The sequence below is a fragment of the Sminthopsis crassicaudata genome, chromosome 3, assembly GCF_048593235.1.
Source record: "Sminthopsis crassicaudata isolate SCR6 chromosome 3, ASM4859323v1, whole genome shotgun sequence".
Taxonomy (NCBI): Eukaryota; Metazoa; Chordata; class Mammalia; order Dasyuromorphia; family Dasyuridae; genus Sminthopsis; species Sminthopsis crassicaudata.
Genome location: NC_133619.1, coordinates 449416371 through 449438486, shown reverse-complemented (window position 1 = coordinate 449438486; position 22116 = coordinate 449416371). Strand labels below are relative to the sequence as shown.

Below are 22116 nucleotides of genomic sequence, written 5' to 3'. Positions count from 1 at the left end.
GGCTAGGGTTCAAGAGGGCCAGCAGTAGCCAACTTCATATCAGGAAGTCTGCAGCAGTGCTCTAAGCCTGGAACAATCCACCAGCAAGACACCTTCCTCTTGTAAACTAGCAGCCCCCTAGTTATGTGAGCAGTCTGACCAGTGCAACAAGTCCCTGCCACCCTGCCCTTCTCTCCACCCTCCCCCATTAACCTCCATTCCCAAAACAAGCTGACCAATCAAGTCAGCAAAAGAAAAAAAGAAAAAACAAAAATTTATAGACCTAGGAAATTTTTTTTTTAAAAATTAATTTGGAAGAACAAAAGCTCAAGAATATCAAAAGAATCTATGAAAAATAATGTAAAAGAAATAAGATCTCAAACTGTATTATATAGCATTAAGTACCAAAACAATCCAGTACTAAGAAATGGAGTGGTGGATCAATGGAAAAGATTGGGTACAAATTACACTACAGTAAATTTTGATAGTAATCTAGTATATGGATAAACCCAAAGACTCAACTTTTGGAACTAAAACTACTGGGAATACTAGAAAGCAGTATGACATATATTAAATACAGACAACTTCTAATACCATATACCAAGATAGGATCAAAATGGGTACATTATTTAAATTAAAAAATGATGCCATAAACAAATTAAATGATACCATAAGCACAGAACAATTTACCTGTTAGATGTATATATAAGCCAAAATTTAGAACTAAAGAAGACAGAGACAATTAATAAATGTAAAATAGAGCATTTTGATTATGTGACATTTGACAATTTTTGCACAAACAAAACCAAAGAAAACAAAATTGGGGGAAGAGTGAAATTTGCAAAAAATGTTTCTAATAAATACCTCAATTCTCAAGTATAAAGAGAACTAAGTCAAATTTATAACAATACAAGTCATTTCTCAGTTGATAAATGGTCAAAAGATATGAAGAGGCACTTTTCTGATAAAGAAATCAAAGCTATCTATAGGAGATTAATCACTTCTAATGCAAATTAAAACAACTCTGCTGTATTACCTCACACCTATCAGCATTGACTAAAATGACAAAAAAGTAAAATGCTGGATATTAGAAGAAATGTGGGAAAATTAGGACACTAATACACTGCTAGGGGAATTATGAACTGATCCAACCATTCTGGAGAACAATTTGGAACGATGGCCAAAGGGCTACAAAACTATGCACACCCTTTGATGTAGCAATACCACTTAAGGTCTTATCCCAAGACATCCAAAAAAAAAAAAGAGAAAAAGATCTATTTCTACAAAAATATTTTTAGCAGCTCTTTTGTGGTGACAAAAAATTGGAAATCAAAGAGATGCCCAACAATTGGGGAATAGTTGTTTGTAGAATTGTAACAGAATATTATTGGATTATAAGAAGTGACAAGCAGAATGATTTCAGGAAAAACAAAAACAAAAACACATAAACTGATGCATAAAGAAGTGGACACAACCAGTATAACATTGTACACAATGAAAGCAAAAAAAAAAAAAAAAAAAAAAAAAAAGGCAATGAGAAACTATGAATGATTTAGCTATGCTTAGCAATACAAAAGATTCAAGACAATCCCAAAGGACTAATAATGGAGCATAGCATCCACTTCCAGAGAAATAAGTGATAATGTTTGAATACAGATTAAAACATATTATTTTTCACTTTCTTTCATTTTTTTCTTTCATTCAAGTCTAATACAAAATGAGTAACAGACATGTTTTACCTAATTACATATGTATAACTTATATATGATTGACTACCATGTCAAGGAGAGGAGAGGGAAGGAGGGAGGAAAGGAAAGACAGAATTTTAAAATCTTTAAATAACAATATTTTGTAAATGTTTAAATGCAACGGGATACCAAAGAAGTTAGCAGATTCCCCATCTCTGGAGTTCTTTAAGCCAGAATTGCATAACCAGTCATAAAAGATTCTGTTTCAGGTAAAATGTGGACCAAGCTGTCTCCAAGGTCCTTTCTAACTAATAATCCTTGATTCTGTGACCTTAAACAACAAAGTAAGTACTGTCCTTCACATCAGTTTGGGGAGAAAGGATATTTTTTCCCAACATATCTGCTATTACTGAAAGCATTTTAAAAATTTCTTCTGAGAACCACTCTTCTCTCAAGTTTATAGACACTGAAAAAACTTCAATGTCTTCAGGAGGAGCAATAGTGGAATCAAACTAGCCTTCTTGCTGCTATTTCCACAACAGTCAATCTCCCATCTCTATGTCTTTATACAAACTGTCCTTCATTTCTGGAATGCATACCACTTACTTCCCTTAGAACTCAGCTTCCTTCAGAACTCAAGTCATTGCTTCTTTTCTCCTGGTGAAACATCCCAGTTCCTTCAGTTGTCCAATGGCATGAATTCTAGGCCCTCCATTATTCTGGATGCCTATTTCTATTTAGGAATTCCTAAAATGTGGCACCCAGAACTAAACAAAATTCTTCAGTTACAGAAGCTGGAATATCATGTCCTGAGTCCTGGAAACTATGACTTTTCAATTGCAGATTAAGACCACAATACCTTTCTTGGTTGCCATACTATGATCACACAGCCAAATTGAGCACCAGCCCTGAAGTGAGGAGAACCTGAATTCAAATCTTTCAAAAAAATTGGGTAGTTTTGTAATATCTGCCAGTTTTTTCCATACTTGAGGATATGATTTACCTGACTTATAAAGGTCACTGAGCTAGAAGGTATATTATTAGAGATCATCTAAGTCAACACTTTCATTTTACAGATGAACAAACAGAAACCTTCAGAGATTAAATGACTTGTCCCTAATGATAAAACTAGTTATTGGCAAAACTAGGATCAGAGCCCAAGTACTTGTGACTGTTCTTTTCATTATGTTGTACAATGAAGGGGAAGAGGGGAGCAGAAATTTTTCATAAGGATTTATCTTCTGTATCCCAGCTGTTCCTGATAAGTTCCAACAATTTTTTCTTATCTCTTAAAAGTCCTTCATACATGTTTTATATTTTCACCATCATTATACACATTTAATATCTCATTTAAGATAGCATTCAGTTACTGCATCCCCTAAATCACATCTTCAGAAGACAAACAAATTTAGGGTTATCAGGGATTACATCAGAAGTATAGGTGCAGATAATAGAGTACCTATGTGTCAGATGACAAGATTCAAATTAAACTCCCCCCAAAATCTGATAAAATGTATGATATTCCCTATTCCATAACCATAACCTGAGTTTATTTAAAAAATCAGGAGTCAAGATGATCTTCTCCAACTGTCATCTATATTAGAAGGAAGAGAAGAAAAAACAGGCATTTATTAAATACCTATTATGTGCTAAGCACTCTAAAAATATTGTTTTATTTGATCTTCACAATAATCCTAGGAGATAAGTACTCTCATCATTCTTACTTTTCAATTAAGAAAATTGAGGCAGAGTTAAGTGACTTGAATAGGATCAGATGGCTAGGAAATGCCTAATATTCCTAGAAGAAACTTATCACAGATTTATAAAGATTTGCTTATCTTCTCTATTAAAAACATGTTCCTTCACTCTAGAGCAGAGCAAAGAGACTGTTAACTGTTTTTTAATGTATATATCATAGAACTCCATGATATTAGAAGTTTTTAAATGCATAAATCTAAGTGATAACAAAGAAACCAAATATATTGGAATATAGTTGTCAAAATATTTTTTTTAAGTTCATGCAACCAAGACTAAGGTTCCCTACTCTAGAACCTGATTCAGATACTAAGATATCACTAGATATTGTTACTGCCAAACAGCACAACAATTTTATTTCTGAATGATTTGCTAAAACCAAAGCAAATAGTAGTTTGTTTTTTTTTTTTAACAATCTATACAGAAATCACTGAACTGGATGTTATAGGATTGCCAACTAGGTGAGACATGGTCCTTACTCAAGAAATTTCCAATTCAGTTACAAAGATAAAATACAAAACACATAATTGAACCAGACCAAAAGGTAGTATCTTTAGGCATATTTGCATAATAAAGAGTAGCAAAGTCCACATGATTACTAAATAGAAAACTTTGGCTGGAATTGCTGCAAGTTTCATATAAGAAGCTGAACTCAAGCTAGGCTTTAAAGGATTGGTAAAAAGAGAAAATGAGAAAGTATCCCAGGAAGACAGATTAGCATCACTGGCACAGGAGGAGCAGGCAGATACTATATTGGAGAAGTAGTGAAGATACCTCCAGCTAGTACAGAAGGTTCATAATGAACCTCACAGCAACAAGAAAGATATTGGAAAAGTCAGGTTGAGTCCTTGAATGTTCAGCTTTTTAGAATATGACAATGTTAAAATCAAACAACAAAAAATACTATGTTTCTAATGTTCATAGGCATGGAACACTATGTCCACATGCCAAAACCAGAAAGTATTTTCTAGGAAAAGTGGATCTTTGTGATAAAGAATGATCTAGCATACTTCCTACAGAGCCAGTTGGTCTGAACACAATATAGTTAGATCTGACTGAAATAACTTAACAAAAAGTATAAATGATAGTCTCATTTCCTGAATAAGCTTATATTCTAATAGAGCAAAACAGCATATACATATATGAAAAGTCTAATTATCATACAAAAATATAATAACAAGGTAGCCCAATTCAAATAGCAATCACAGAATTTCCATGCTGGTAGAACTATAAAGAAAGAAATATACTGTCACAATCCTCAAACAAATGCAAATTGGTGGGATATTTTTGAACAATATGCCAGTGTAAAGTGAAAATTAATAAAATAATCAGATCTTATGATGCAATAATCTTAAAAAAATTTATTCTAGAGATAATATGGACTCCAAGGCATGGAACTACAGGTTCCAAAAAACTAAAAACCTGGAGATCATTAAAAAAAAAAAAACACCCACAACTGAGAGATGGGTTTAAGCAAGCAAACAAAAAATTTTGCAGATGAATTAATATAAAGTATTTTGTATGACAGGAAAAAAGGAAAAATATAATGATTAATCACATAGCAAGTGGGATCTATGCAATGTAAAGAAAATTGGAAATTCTCCAGCATAAAGAACACACTTCTTGTGGTAAACTTACAGGAGAAGATGGACATGGTTAGTTTGTAATCTTCATTACTGGAAGGAATACCCACATAGATGAGATCATAGATCCAATAAATATCAGACTATGCTAAGAACAAATTTATGGGAGGATGCAAACAAGAGTCACATGGCAACAGCTATAGTCATATGATCAAGTTGTAGGCTATATATCTTTGAAGGGAATATCCATATTAATGAAAGCCCCAATATACTAAAGTACACCAAAAACATTATCCCCAAAATATATATTTATCAAAAGAGAATTATAACCAATCAACTAGTGATCTATTGTTGACAATGATTCTTCATTTTTTTTTAAAGAGGACCAGTGACATCACAGCGCAATGTCTTGATCAGAGAGCCAATGGCATCATGGCATAAGGCTTTGATTTCCACATGAAACGGATTTAAATGAGGCAGAATTGCACTGGTGTGTTTTGTAGAGAATAACTTCACTGCTTTCAATGACTATCAAAATCTAACTGCTCTACTACAAATGCATTAGCTGCATTAGTCGCTGGAACAAACTAATTCACCCATTTCACAGGGAGAAGTCTATTATGCTGGAGATAGATATCCTCCTAATTCACCAATGGATTTGAGGCCTTCATTTTACCCACAATCTGGATTAGACATATATGTGTTTGTGTGTGTGTGTGTGTATATATGTATATATATACACATATATGTATATATATATATATACATATATATTATATGTATGTATGTGTATATACAGATATACGTTGCATATATATATTTATATACAGAGACAGAGATAGAGACAGAGACAGAAAGAGACAGAGAGAGAGGGCAAAGTCTTTCCTCTTACTCCAAATCCACATTTTTCTATACTGTCTTTAAACGTCCAAACTCAAGTAACTAAATAAATTGTGGCATATCATTTTAGGGTAATACCTAAATAGAATTAAAAGCAAATATGAGTCATAAAAATAAAATGTATCAATCAATAGGCATTAGCAACAACATAGTTAATTGCCTGAATGCTGAGAATACAAAAAAAAAAAAAAAAAAAAAAAAAAAAAGCAGTAATTAATACCTGTTGTCAGGAAGTTTAATCCAATGAGGAAACAAAATATACATAAGTAGACTAAAGCTGCCTTAAAGTGGAAAGTTTCAGGTGGGGGAGGTGACAGGGATTTTAAGAGGAAGATTAAAAGGAAGAACATTTTGGGTCCAAGAGATAATAAATTTAAGTGCATGGAAATGGAGGAAGTGTCACATGTGTAAAGAATGAGGATATCTGAATTATAAAGTGCTGAGGAAAGGAATAAATATTTTTTTAAAAGATGAGAAGTCAGGTTCTTAAGACTTTTAAATGTCAAACAGAAGAATGTATATTTGATTCTAGACGTAACTAAGGAGTGATAGAAGTTTAGTAAGGAGAATGGCAGGAATAAGATGATCAGATCTACATTTGAGGATAATCACCTTGGCCATTGGGTGAAGCATGGATGGAATGCAGACATGAGTCAGGAAGTCCAATTAAAAGTCTACTGCAGTAGTCTATGTAAGAGATGATGAAGTCCTGAACCAGGGTGATAACTATTAGATTTCTTTGTGTTTAAGAGAGGGTTAGAAGATTTATGAGATTAGGAAATTAACTGAATATCTATTGCTACTACACTTCAGATGTCATATTATTGGCTAGCTGAATATAAGCTAATCGTTTACTGTGCAAATGTAAAGAATTCAGAGTCAAAACTGACTCTGTGTAGCTATTAACCTTTCTATAGAAGATAAATATTTTCGCATTACCCAAAAATTGTTCAAAAATGTTGATATAAGATTCTTTTACCACTTTACCACAATCTTGAAACATTTTCTTGGTCTATATAAAATAATATTTGTAAAGCACTCATAACACAGTAAGTGGCATAAAGCATGTTACAATAAAAGATTGTTCCCTTCTCCCTAACTCCCTTAATGTCCTAGTCTAGAGACCATGGATTTATTACAAATAATTTCAGGACTCACTATGTATTTGATGGAAACAGAAAACAAGAGTCAAGAGTTCTAAATTCTATTTTTTAACTTTATCCTTATTTTGTGTATAATCTTAAGCAAAATATTTGCCTAGACCTCAGCTTTCTCATCTGAAAAGGTCAAACCAATGAACCACTTCAAAGAAAGACAGTGAAAGATTTGGGGGAGAAGGGGTAGGTTATTTTGAAAGAACAAGTTATTGGAATGAAAAAAATCATTAATGAATGCTGCGGGACTATAGGATAATAGATCCAGGGCTATGGACAACCTCAGAGGCCATCAAACCTAATTCCTTTGTTTGAAAGATGAGGAAAGTGAGGGCCAATTAACTGTAAGTAACTTGCCCAAGTCAGACAGATAGCATCAGAGTGGGATTCTAAACCAATATTCTTTAATTACAGAAAGTATTCTTTCCACCATGTCATGCTGTCTCATATCTCAAAAAATTATGAACTCTTTTCAAATAGATTGCACATAGGATATGTAGAAACAATTCTCAAGACAAGAAATCCAAACCATCTATAGCCATGTGAAAAAAAATACTCAAAATCATCAATAAATAGGTAAATATAAATTAAAACTCTGAGGTTCCACCTCACACATGTGATTGATAAAGATGAGAAAAAAGAAAAACGACAAATATTGGAAGGATTATGAAAAGACAGAACCATTAATGCATTGTTGGTAGAGTTGTGAATTGGTCCAACCATTCTGGAAAGCAAAGTAGTACTACTCCAAAGAAATCAAAGAGCTTTCAAAAAGTTCTATGCATGCAGAAATATTTTAGCAACTCTTTTTGAGGTGGCAAAAAAATGGAAATTAAGGAAGTGCTCTTTAATTGGGAAATAGCTGAACAAATATTAATAGATGATTGTATTGTTCTTAGAAATATGAGATTTATATAAACTTCAGTGAAGTGAACAGTACCCAGAGAAAAATTCATATAATAGTATTATAAAAATGAACAACTATGATAAACTTAAGAACTTGCCTAATGCAAAAACAAACCCTAAGTAGAGAGCCAATGATGACCTAACAAAGAATATTACCTTCTGCCTATAAGTGAAAAGTCTTTAATCCTGATATATCAGACACTAAGAGAAAGGGAAGTGATTTTCTACTGAAGCCAGATATCTTGAGATATGTGCTGTACTCACTTTGTCAAGAAACTGGATACATACTATTAAATCGTTCTTACAAGTAGAACTGATATCTGTTCAAGACAAATAAAGAAGCCATACACTGAACTATGAGATTACTGTGTGCCTTCTTAAAGGAAAGGCAATTTTGTGCATTAAAAAAAAACCAAAAAAAAAAAAAAACATGGTATATAGGTAATGTGGGGCATTGCTTTGCAAGGCTGCTTTCAATAAATAGTCATGTTAGTCTGATGTATTCATAGAATCACTTTCTCACCTAATAAGGTCTAATCCAATATCTGAAAGAAACAGTCAGGGGAAAAAAAACCACAACTCCAATCCTTAAAGTAAATGGTATTAACCTTGACAGAAAAGTTTAAGAGATATATGAGTCCTGTGAGGGTTATAATATCATTAGAAATTGGCTAGAAGTACTTTCATAGGCAACATGCCAACATTTATACATAATTTTAGTTTTGTTTAGTGACAAAAAAAGAAAAAAAAAAAAGCCATAGGGTTGAGCCTTATATAGTTAATTACCTATTATGGGAAAATCTTAAGGAAGCTTATTACAAAAACTGAGAAAATTTCAAAAAGTTAACTAAAACCTCAGATCTCACTCAGTAAGGACAAACATTATTTCCAAAGTAAACTTATTCCTCTGATTATCATTCAACTCTTGAATTTATTTTCTATTCAAGTTTTGCTCCAACAATGTTGTCCCTACATTTCTTTTTTAAAAGTTCTTTAAAATGATAGCACCTTTTATTACTACTTTCCAATCACTCTTTAAAACAAAGAGCAACACAGATATCATTGTGAATTTGTATCATTCTAACAGAAAATATATTCAAGTTTATATAATTTTAGAGGTGGAAGGGGCTAGATCAATTCCCTCATTTCACATGTAAGAAAATAGAGATACAGAGAGGTTAAGCAAAGTGAAGATATAGAACTTTAGATTCCGAATGGGGGAAAAAAAACCTGCACAATAATTTTCAATGTGCAATTTAATTAATAACTTACAATATGAGAAAATTGCCTTAGCAATAAGCTGTTTAGGATGAAACCTATATAAATTAAATATTTTGATGGGAGGAGAGGCACCAGAAAAAAAAAAATCAAATAAAAAAGCATATAGAATATTCAAATTTAAGTGAAATATATACGCTACAATAGTGACTATAGTATTTAAGTGGCCATAATGAGATCAATTTTAATTGATCAACAATAAACTCAGTTATGTATTGTCACCACACTTAACCATTAAAGCAGTATGTTCAGATTATGTATTATAGTTATCATTCTGATTTACATGACAAAATATATAGTATTTATATTAAAATATAAAATATCATAAATGACACAAAAAGCTAAACCTTTATGGTAAACTATTTGATAAAATATGAATTTTTAACATCTGGAATTATTATAACATTCACACAGATTTATAAAAAAACAACAGAAATAGGTAGAAATTAAGATTATAAACTGAAAAATGTATTTTGAACAGGAAAGCAATTCCTTTCACCAACAGAGAGAGAAATGTTATGAATTACAGAAAAACAAACTGTTCCTTATAAACCAATTAAAATGAAAGCAAATAAAACTAAACATAAATATGTATAGAACCAAAAAAAAAAAAAAAAAAAAGGCTTCTACATATTGCCTAAAATGCTACCCAATTATCTAAAAGGAAACTGCTGTTTCCACATGGCAACCAACTTCTACAAAACCTTTATTCCGATATGAAATTATTTTTTCAATTCTAGTTAAACTAACACTTTCAGTAAACTCAGCAAATATTCTCAGGATATCTAATGAAAGCTTCCCATAAATTCACCAAAAAAAAAAAAAAAAAAAGGGTTTGGGGGGGGACAGAAAGGAAAGGATTTGTATCCTACCCTTTTTTGCAGAACTAGTGGAGTTATTGCAGGCAGGGTGACCCGTCTTGCACACAAGCTCATGTCTTTTCTTCATAGAACTATACCCTCTTGAAGACCATATGTGAAATGAAATCCACAGTTAACTCCGAGGAGTTTCTGTTCTCAGTTCAGAGAAACAACTAAAAAAGTAATAAATGTCATACTGTTTATGTGAATCTAACTCTACCAAAAGCCAATTAAGGATGACTATGGGACAGGGCAAGGCAGCAACCAATCACTTTCTTGAAAACGCCTCCTTTGTCCTTGGAAACACATTCTGATACTTTTGTTTATGATATTTAAAGAACCAGATTAACAGGCATTTAACTCACTTAGGACTACTTTTTTTTTTTTCTTCTCAAAACAGTGTAATTCAATGCCATCTTTGTTGATTAGACAGTTATATCCTCATTTTACCAAAGCAATTTAACATATGGCAGATAAGAGATTGTTTACACTGGTCTATTTAAAGTATGTAAATATGGAGATGAAGTAAATTTACTCAATAGTTATGCTACTCATAAAATGGGTAATTGGGTCAATTTGGGGACTTAGCAAATCAGATTAAAATGAATACTCTCAAAGGATTCATATGTATATGGAATAAAGAAAATTGCATTTTATATAAACACATTCTATTCCCTACTAAATAATAAATTCTGCATTTAGGGTTAAGACGGTCCCTCCAGCCAAATACCATTTTAAAGATTACTTCAACAAATGATGAGATTAATTAATAGGGAGGGTTTCTGAGATACAATACAAATTAATTTTCCAAAGTTTATATTTTTTAAAAAGCAACACAGAATTGCATTTATTATTTATTTCAAATCGAATCCAGGACTCAGATCTCCCAAACTTTTTTTTTCTTTTTTCCTAGAATTACTAAAAGAAAAGAACTTTTTTTAGAGCAAGGAGCTAAAAACAGGACCCACAAATAAGCAATTTTTAATGAATCTCTATAAGGTTGTGTTAAAGCAAAGTGCTCAGTAATATCAAAAATGAAATCACTTTGAAATATTAAAAGTAATCTGAATTTTCACAATTACAAATTTGCCAACTAACAATTCCTTAAATCTATTAATCCTAATACCTCTCTTGTTCAGCCATAAACTAAGAACAGATACAAGTTCAGTGTAAAAGATACCCCACATTACCACATGATTACAACATTACTATTTTAATAACATGGAAGATCTCAGGCAAAAGAGTGAGGTATTATTTCTGCAACTAAAGTACCATTAGGATTTAGTTTATTGTCTTAGACTTTCATGTTTTTCTTATGTGTGCCAAGCGCAGACTTATCAAAAAATATGAAATTAAAATTCAGATTCTTTCCTATGCTGTTTCAAAACAAGTTTTCTCTGATTATTGGAAGTGGGAAGAAAAGAGAGGAGGGAAGACAGAGAGAAATGGCTCCTGAATCAAATGTAAAGTCAAATTGTTCTGGTTTGGGAGCAGGAATTTGATCCTTACAGATAACTACCCTAAAATTTATAAATGTGGGAATGGGAGGAAGGCATGAGAAAATTTTTAAAGTTTGAAGGAAGAATCACCATGGTATAAACAATTTATTCAATTTTAACAAACTTGGATCATTTTACTGGCAAACCAAAGCAACAAATCTCTCTTGAGGATACCTATAACAACTACAGTACCATGTGCAAAATTCAACTTCAATACCAAGCTCCTTTAGACCTGTGAGTTTATTTTGTCCTTGTTTTCCCAATACTTAAAATCAGTACTTTGCACACAGTAGGTGCTCAAATACTGAACTGAATTTTTGAAGTTTCCCATAGGCTTTGAACATTGCACAAAAAAATATATCTTGACATAAGTCAAATTTTAAAACTGGGCTTCACAGCAGCCAGAACATGATTTTGTATTTTATTACCAAATTTCCAGATAAATTCTTCAAAATCAAAATAACACTTAATTTTTCTTGATTCAAGTGCAATGAACTTATTACTTTTTTGCAGCTTAATAAATACTTTGCAATTAACTTCAGAATGAAATATTTTATATCATCTACACTTGAAAAATTAAGTTTACAACTTTTTAATGAATGTTCACCAAATTTAAATTGGCATTAATCAGAATAAATGTTACAAGAAAGTTAACTATTTTTGAAACTGTCTTTGAAAACCATGTACTTTAAAAAAAAATTAAAAAGTGACATCATTGAGATGATCAAATCAAGAAAAAGAAAATGTCATTGACAATCACAATATATCCAACAATATGTCAACCAAATAATTTCACTCTTTCACTAAAAAATTATCAGGATTCTCCAATGCCAAGAGAATCCAATACCAAGCTACTAAACCTGGCACCTGAATTCTTACACAAATGTCCTCCAACTAATCTTGTAGTCTATCTCCATTTCTAAATCAAGACAAACTTGTATTGTAACCAGACCAGTTGAATCATCATCTCTTAAATATGTTTTGAGCATTCCCATTTATTAATTATTGGTTAATTCTGCTACACCATCCTCTTTATCCAACCAAATACTCTCCAGCTGAGGCAGCTACAGTCAAGTTCAGTCTTAGACATTTGATAATTTTATGACCCTAAGCAAATCATTTATATTCTTTTCCTCTTTTTGCCTCAGTTTTCTCAACAGCAAAATGGGGGTAATAAAAGCATCTACCCCACAGGGTTGTTATGAAGATCAAATAATATTAATTTTGTAAAGCAATCAGCACAGTATCTGAGATATATTAGATGCTACAAATGTGTATGAGCTTTATTATTATTATTATACTACCAAGTAAATATAAAGTTGTTGAGGCAGGTCAGAAAAGGAAGATCATGAAAGTCCTTATGAAGGAGGTGACTAATCCTTAAGGAGAACTTTGGATATCAATCAACAAGAATTTATTTACAAGAATTTAAGTGTCTACTATTAGGCTAGGCACTATGCTAGGTGCTAGGGATACAAGAACAAAAATAAAAACTTACTTCAAGAAGTTCACAATCCATCAAGGGAAACAACTTCTAGAAGTAATTTTATATAAAGTTAGATGGATATAAACAAATCTATGAAGATATATATGATATAAAGATATTTTATATAAAATATTTAGATTAACTACACTAGAAAAATGACTATAAATGTATCTATATAAATATAGCTATAATATAAAGACATTTTATATGTAATGTATATGTATAGTTATGTATATATGAAGAGATACAGACTATAGTTACTGTAGATATAGACATATTATACATTTACATATATATCTTTTATAGTATAAATATTATAGATATGTATGTTATAAGTGGATATAAATATTATATACATATTTATATCAAAGACACATCTATGTATATTTATGTCTCTAAATAAAAGTATATATCCATATATATATTTTTACATAAGTATAGACAAAATTGATTAGATTAAAGCATTTATTGAACACTTCTGCCTAGGAATACAAATATAAGCAAAGAGTCCCTTCTCTCAGGGAGTTTCCATTCTAATGAGAGAAAACAACATTAAAGGTGGGGGATCAATGAAGGTGAGATGGAAAAGTACAGAGTGAGGAGGTAAGCTAGGTTAGAAATGAGCATTGTTTATCATAGGCACTTTCTCAAATGAAGGTTCTGGAGAGGAATTTGAGTAGAGAGCAGCTGGTATGGAGGAGGGAAAGTCCAGAAAGTTAGGAGCTGAGCCAGGTTACAAGTGAGATACAAAGTAATTTCTTGGGAGTCAAACTAGCAGCTGTTGTGATCTGGAAAGGCATCCTGGAGAAGTTTCAATTGAGCTAAGCTTTGAAGGAACAAGTTGTTAGTGAAGAGGGAGCAGACTGAAATGTGAGTACCTAGAGATTGAAGAGGTGAGGTTCTATACAGGATACTTCCACATATAAAATTAGTCTAGAAAGAAATGTTAGTACTTGGTTGTAAAGGGTTTTAAATATCATAAAGATTTTATATTTTATCCTAGAGGTCATAAGAAGCTGCAAAAATTTCTTGATCAGCAAATATTAGGCAACTGCAATAATCCAATCTAAGAAGTGATGAATACCTAAATAAGAATGGTTAGTATAACTGGAAATAAGGTTGACATAATTGGAAACAAGAAATGATGAAATGTTAAAGGCTTTGTAACTGATTGATTATGGGATGTGAGTAGGAAGAAAGAGTAAAAGATGACTTTCAGATTAGGAAAAATAACAAAAACACCCCTCAAAAAATGAAGCTCTTCTTATACAATATCAGGAAAACTATCAGAATAATTGATTGTATCAATAACCAAACTAACAGAAATTTCAATAAATCTCAATAGATGCAGAAAAACCATTTGACAAAATCCAACACCCATTCCTAACAAAAATATTAGAAAGCATAGGAATAAAGGAAGTTTTCCTCAAGATAATAAGTAGCAACTAAAATCTATCTAAAATCATCACCAAGCACTATATGTAATTGAGATAAGCTAGAAGTTTTCCCAAAAAGATCAGGATGAAACAAGGTTGTGCATTATCATCATTATTATTAAATATTGTACTAGAAATATAAGTTTTAGCAAGAAGAGAAGAAAATGAAATTGAAGGAATTAGAGTAGATAATGAAGAACAAAACTTTCATTCTTGCAGATGATATGATAGTTTATTTAGAGAATCCTAGTGAATCAATTAAAAAACTACTAGAGATAATTAATAACTTTGCAAAGATGCAGAATATAAAATAAACCCACATAAATCATTGGCATTTCTACATGTTACCAACAAACCCTAGCAGCAAGAAAAAGACAAATCCCTTTTAAAATAATAGAAGTAGCATAAAATATTTGGGAATCTATCTGCCACGACAAAACCAGGAAATATATGAACACAATTACAAAAAGCCTTTTATAGAAATAAAGTTAGATCTCAACATTTCGAAAAATAATAATTGCTTATAGCTAGGCAGGCTCACATAATAAAACATATTTTATCTAAATCAATTTATTTATTCAGTGCCACACCAACTGCCAAAAAAGACTTTATAGGTCTAAAAAAATTAACACGATTTAATTGGAAAAACAAAAGGCCAAGAATATCAAAGGAAATGATGAAGAAAAATACAAAGGAAGGTAGTCTAGTTATAGCAGATCTAACACTATATTATAAGGTGGCAGTCACTATACCATTTGGTATAGACTAAGAAGTGGAGCAGTGGAATATGTTAGGTACACAAAACACAATAATCAATTACTATAGTATATATAGTAAAAGTAATATAGATAATTCTAGCTTCTGGAATAAGAACTCACTTTTTGACAAAAATTTCTGGGAAAACTAAAAAAAAAAAAAAAAGAGTATGACAAAAACTAAGCATTGACCAACATCTAACACCCTATAGCAAGAAAAGATCAAAAATCAGTTCATGATTTAGACATGAAGTATGATACTATAAGCAAATGAATAGAGGAAGCAGTTGTTTATCTGTCAGATCTGTGAAGAAGGAGGGAACTTATGGTCAAAGAACTAGAGAATATTATGAAATGCAAAATAATGTTGATTATATTAAAAAGATTTTGTGTGCACATGCACAAAAACACAAATAAACAATGCAACCAAGATTAGAAGGAAAGTAAAAAAGCTGGGAAGCAATTTAATAGCTAGTATTTCTGATAAAGACCTCATTTCTAAAATATTTAGAATATGTAAATATTCATATTAAATTTTAGAAAATTAACTAAAATTTAAAATACAAGTCATTCCTCAATTGATAAAAAAAATCAAATGATATGAACAATTTTCAGATGAAGAAATTAAAGCCATTTCTTGTCATGAAAAAATGCCCCAAATCACTATTGATCAGAGAAATGCAAATTAAGACACTTCATACCTCTCAGATTGGCTAAGATGACAGTAAAAAATAATGTAAGCATTGGATAAGGATATAGGAAAATTGAGACACTACATTGTTTGTGAAATTGTGAATTGATCTGACCAATCTAGAGTGCAATTTGGAGATGTCCAAAGGATTATCAAGCAGTGTCTATACTGGATCTGTATCTCAAACAGTTCATAAAAGATGGGAAAGAACCCACATGGGCAATAATGTTTGTAGTAGCTCTTTTTGTAGTGGCAAGGAACTGGAAATTAAGTGGATGCCCATCAGTTGGGGAATGGCTGAATGAGTTATAATATATGAAAGTAATGGAATATCATTTGTTCTATAAGAAATGATGAACAGGTTGATTTCAGAAAAGTCTAGAAAAACTTATATGAACTGATGCTGAGTGAAGTGGGCAGAATCAGGAGAACATTATACACAATAACAGCAAGATTGTGTGATGATCAACTGTGATGGACTTCACTCTTTTCAGCAATGCCATGATTTAAGACAATTCCAACAGACTTGGAATACAAAATGCCATCCACATATAAAAGAAGAGCTAAGGAGAATGAATGTAGAATCAAAGCATATTATTTTCACCTTTTTTGTTTGTTTCTTTGCTTTTTTTCAGATTTTTTCCATTTTGGTTTCATTTTTCTTGTAGAACATGAAAAATATGGAAATATATCTAACCTGTATCAGGTTGCTTGCTATCTTGGGAAAAAAGGATGTAAGAAAGGGAGGGAGAAAAAATTGGAACACAAAGTCTTATAAAAATGAATGTTGAAAACAACCTTTACATGTATTTGGAAAAATAAAATACTATTGAGGAAAAAATAATGATGCCTTAACAGAAAATGAAGGGAGGAAGCAAGGATAGAGGGAGAAAGCAGAAAGATAAGTTCCAGTATGGAAATATTGAAAATTTGATATCACTTCTGGAAATCCAGGTGGAGATATAGGACTAGCACTCAGGAGAGATGAAGGTGAGATATTTAAATATGAGTCATCGACATAAAAAAAATGATAGCTGAATCCCTTGGAGCTGTGCATATTCCTGAGAGAGCAATACAAGATTGGTAGAAGGTCTAAGATACAGTTCTGGGGTGTATCTACACATTGTGGTTGAATATGGATGATGATCCTACAAAGAAAACTGAGAAGGATGAATCAAATGGATAGAAAAGAAGAAGAAAATCACCACGGTAATGGCACAAAAGTCTAATAAAATGAGGTTAAGAAGATGTAAGGGGTAATCAACAGTACCAAATGTAGAAAATAAGAAGTCAAGAAAGATGAAAACTGAGAAAGAAAAGTATATGAAATTAAGCAATAAAGAAACTACTTTGGAGATAGAAGTATATAGTGGTCAAGTTTCAAAGGAATGAAAAGCAAATGGAAGGTGAGAAAGTTGAAGCAATGGTCCTTTCCCACAAAGTCCTTCCTAAGCAGAACAGATTTCCCACAATAAACTCTTTCCGCTATGAATCCTATATTCACACCATGTATTTGGCATTTCTATTGGCATCTCTGGTATTTTCAAGTGTTTTTAAAAAAATTCTTAGAGAATTAGCCTCAGAGCCATAAGATCTACATTCAAGTACCACTTCTAACACTTTCTAGATGCATGATCCTGGGCAAATCATATAACATTTAGGTGCCAACTACCTAAATCTCTATAGATTCTAGAGAAGGAAAATATCCAAACCAGCCATGTTATGGCAAGCCTAATGCCATTAATCTGTTAGATGAGAGACTGTTTGAGATGAAACGGGGTACTCTCTAAGCTTCACTCTTGACTGTCCTGACTTCCTCTATCATTCAGGCACCTCCTCCCTTTCTGCTACCTTTTATGGTGGTCCTCCTCATTCAAATTTAAATACCCAGCATGTATGGATCTACCATTTTTATCAGTATTGATTCCAAATCATTTCCCAGCTGGGTAATTTCCATGACTTTTTATTTTGCTTCTATTATTCATTCTGCCATTAGGTCCTCCAATGTTCATTGACAAATAATATACAAGAATGGAGAGAGAGCCACCCTCAAAATCAAGAAGACCTGGATTAAATCCTCTGCCTGCATATGCTGACTATGTGAATTTAGCAACCTCTCAGTACTTTAGTCAACTCCCTAAGATGTTTTTGTGCCAGAGAAGATGCTGATCTACATTTGGAGCAAAGTTTATCACCTGGTTCCTTATACCAATTAAATCACATTTGCAATTCCTCTACCTATCTCTTTTTATTATTCAATTCTGGGCACTACCAATTCATATTATACAGTGGTTCCTGCTTTGAAACTCATTGGATTCGACACATTTCAACAACAACAACAACAAAAAATTTGCTTCAGCACTTTATGCTTGTTCAACACTCGTTGCACTTGGTTGTTGTCTTAATTGTACTGTAGTGATATAAGGTTAGCCAGGGGTATTGCCAAGACCCTGCTGCTGCTAGTGCCTTAGCAGTATTGTCTTAGCAGCTCCTCCCCACCAAAATGGTGGTGCCCAGGACTATAAGGTTGGAGCTCACAATGTTGAGGTTGTGCATGTCAGCAGACAGGTAATGGGGCCATTCCTGCAGGAAGATGTGGCTGCAGTACAGTCTCCCAGCAACTATAATTTTAGTACTGGAAGGGCCATGGATTGGCCAACATGCTCAGCAGGAAGAGAAGCAGCAGTAGCAATGAGAATGTGAGCAGTAGTGATGGGAACATGAGCAGTAATGTTAGGAGCCCAGGCAGAGTCACTAGCAGAGGACACAGAACATGGGGAAACGAGAGGCCAGCTCCTGAGCCCTGGGCTATAGATGGCAGGGGAACCATAGTTTCTGCCTCAACATTCAAACACATCCAGGAGGCTTAGATGAGATGGGGCAGGAGGAGAATATAAAGATCATGATTCTTCTCAGAAAATGATTTGGGTCTAGAAGGAAAGAACCCAGCTGAGAGACTTGTTTCTCTGTAGCTAGAAGCCACAACTGCTTCTTTGCGGAACTGGGGGAAGGAATGGTTAGGGTGTAGACTGGAGAGGTACTCCTTATGGGAAAAATTTGTTTGGTATTCATTTTTGCCAATCATTGTGCCTTCTGGAACCAATTAACAATGAGTACTGAGGTACCATTGTATAATGTTAGGCAGAGAGCCCAGCCCACACCCAGGTGGTAGGAATTTTCCTAAATAGATGTTCAAAGCAACTATAACTGAAGTTAAGACTTTTCATCTAAAATAAACTTCCTAAAGCCAAACAGGAATGAACTAAGTAGATCTTAAAGGTCATTATGAGCTTAAAATGAGCTATTTTAACAGTGCAATATAAAGACATCACATTTTAAAAAGTATATTGACTCATGAATTGAAGAACTTTCAGAAGAACGTAGTGTGGTGAAGGGCATCAAGATCATGATATAGTATTATTTGAAGGAAGTATATTTAGTTTGGAGAACATAAGACTAGAATGCAACAACTGTGTTCAATATTCTGAAGGGCTATTCTGTGGAAGACAGATCAGACTTAGTATGATTGGGCCAAGAAAGCATTACTAGGAATGAGTGGATGCTGCAAAGAGTTAAGACTCAGTAAGGAAAAATCTAACAACCCATCTATCTTCTAATATATCTCTAAAGAGAATGAGGGATAGTAGATTAGACCTAAGATGAAGTCTTTAAACAGAGACTGAATGACTATTTGGTTATGGTGAAGATTCTATTCAGATACAAGATGTACTTTGAGGGTCCTTGAGTTTTCTTCCAAGTTAACTACTATAATTCTATGAAGGTTCTATGAGATTTTAAAGAACTAAAAAATTCTTTTCTCTTAACAACTGTCAGCTATATGATTTATTCTAGGCATAAACACACTGACTTCTCCATGGGAACCTTAGCATATTTTCTTGCTATCTGACAGAGAGTTCTGTTAATAGTCAGTAACAAAACAGCATAAAAACCTAATTGAAATCAATGCAGAACAATGGTAAGATTTCAAAATGTTATCCATAGATTTAAGAAATTACTTCGATTTCTTTTTTCAATTTAGAAAATTCTGTTGTTTTTTTCCTTCCCACCTCCCTCAAGCCCCTGTAACACAGTCAAGCAAAATAAATCCCTGTAGTGATCATATTTGAAAACATATGACTCAATTTATACCCTAAGTCCATCATCTCTCTGTCAGGAGGTTGGTAACAGGTTTCATTATGACTCCTCTAAGTCACCTGGATTTTGAGGCAGCATTAATTTTTTTCAATTTTACTTGTATTTCTTGTTTTGCCTAATTCCATTGTACAGTATTAATCTTTAAAAGAAATTTCTATCCTTACATGAGAAGATGATATGTGAAACTCTTGAGAATTATATCTTTGTTAAGGATATACTTAGTAGGTAGAGGTATAAGTTGACTTTAATATGATGAGATAAAAAAGAAACCAGGGATGGAAAAGGGAATGTACTGGAAGAAGAGAAAGGGGGGAGGTAAAATGGGGTAAATTGCATCACATGAAGAGGCAAAAAAGATCTATCACAATTGAAGGAAAGAAGGGAGGGGGTGAGCATTGTTTGAACCTTAATCTCATCAGATTTGTCTCAAAGAGGGAATATTGTACATATTTATTTTGGTATGGAAACTCAACTCACTCTATAGGGTAATAAGAGGGGAAAGATGAAAGGAAAAGAAGAAGGAAGACAGAAGTAGAAGAGAAAGGGAATAAGAAAGGGGAAGGGGCTGAAAAAAGGAAGGCGAGGGAGGTAGTAGTTAGAAGCAAAACACTGGTGAGGGGGGAAAAGAAAGTGAAAAATATAACTTGGGAAAAATAGGATAGTGGGAAATACAGAGTTAGTCATTTTTAACTATTTAAATGGAATGAACTCTCTCATAAAACAGAAGTGAATAGCAACCTAGATTAAAAGTCAGAATGTTACAATATGTTATTTACAAGAAACACATTCGAAGCAGAGAGATACATACAGAATAAAGGTAAAAGGCTGAAGTGGAATCTATTATGCTTCAGCTGAAGTAAAAACAGAAAAATAATAAATAAAACCAGCAGTAGCAATCCTGCTTTCAGATCAAGCAAAAGCAAAAATAGATCTAATTAAAAGAGATAAGGAAAAAACTATATCTTGCTAAAGGGTATCACAAAGAAGTTAAATGAATACTAAACTAATAAGCACCAGATTCCTAGAGGAGAACTTCAGAAATAAGAAGAAATACACAGCAAAACTATACTAATGAGGGATTTCAACTTTCCCCTATCAGAACTAGATAAATCAAACCACACACACACACACACACACACACACACACACACACACACACACACACACACACACACACACACACACAAAGTTAAGAAGGTAAACAGAATTTTAGAACAGTTAGGTATGATAGACTTTTGGAGAAAAATGAATGAGGAAAAAAGAAATATACTTTTTACTCAGTGGTACATGGAACCTACACAAAAATTGATCAGGTATTAGGGCATAAGAACCTCAAAATCAAATGCAGAAAAACAGAAATAGTAAATGTATTTTTTTTTAGATCATGGTGCAATAAAAAGTACATGTAATAAGGGCCTGGGGAAAACTAGACCAAAAATTAATTGGAAACTAAATAATCTAATCCTAAAGAATGAGTGGGTGAAACAACAATACAAACAACAACAGGAACAATTGATAATTTCATCCAAGAGAATGACAATAATGAGACAACATGCTAAAATTTATGGGATGTATCCCAAGAAGTTCTTAGGGGAAATTTTATATCACTAGATGCTTAATTGGAGAAGATTATTGAATTGGGCATGAAACTAAAAAGGCTAGAAAAAGTACAAATTAAAATCTCTCAATTAAATACCAAATTTGAAATTCTGAAAATAAAGGAGAGATTAACAAAATTGAAAGTAAGAAAACCATTAAACTAATAAACAAAACTGAGTTGGTTTTATGAAAAAAAAATAGACAAACTATTAGTTAATGTAATTAGAAAAAAGTAAAGAAGAAAATCGAATTACCAATACAAAAATGAAAAGGAAGAACTTACCACCAACGAAAAGAAAATTAAAGCAATAGTTAGGTGCTATTTTGCCCAACTGTATGCCAATAAATTTGGCAACGTAAGTGAAAAAGATGAATACTTAAAAATACTTACA

The 22116-nt window shown here is 32.6% G+C and overlaps 1 protein-coding gene across 2 annotated transcripts in view; it reads right to left on the bottom strand.

Annotated features, from left to right (window-relative positions):
* Window positions 1-22116, bottom strand: part of GRB14 (growth factor receptor bound protein 14) — a 137971-nt gene that overhangs the window by 64253 nt on the left and 51602 nt on the right. The window contains exon 1 of one of the 2 annotated variants that reach the window (XM_074303257.1): window positions 10116-10318. The exons of the other annotated variant lie outside the window; for it this stretch is intronic. Coding sequence (XP_074159358.1) covers window positions 10116-10178 — 63 coding nt within the window. The 5' untranslated portion in view covers window positions 10179-10318. Of the gene's footprint in view, window positions 1-10115; window positions 10319-22116 lie in introns of those variants that run through there. 2 annotated transcript variants of the gene reach the window in all.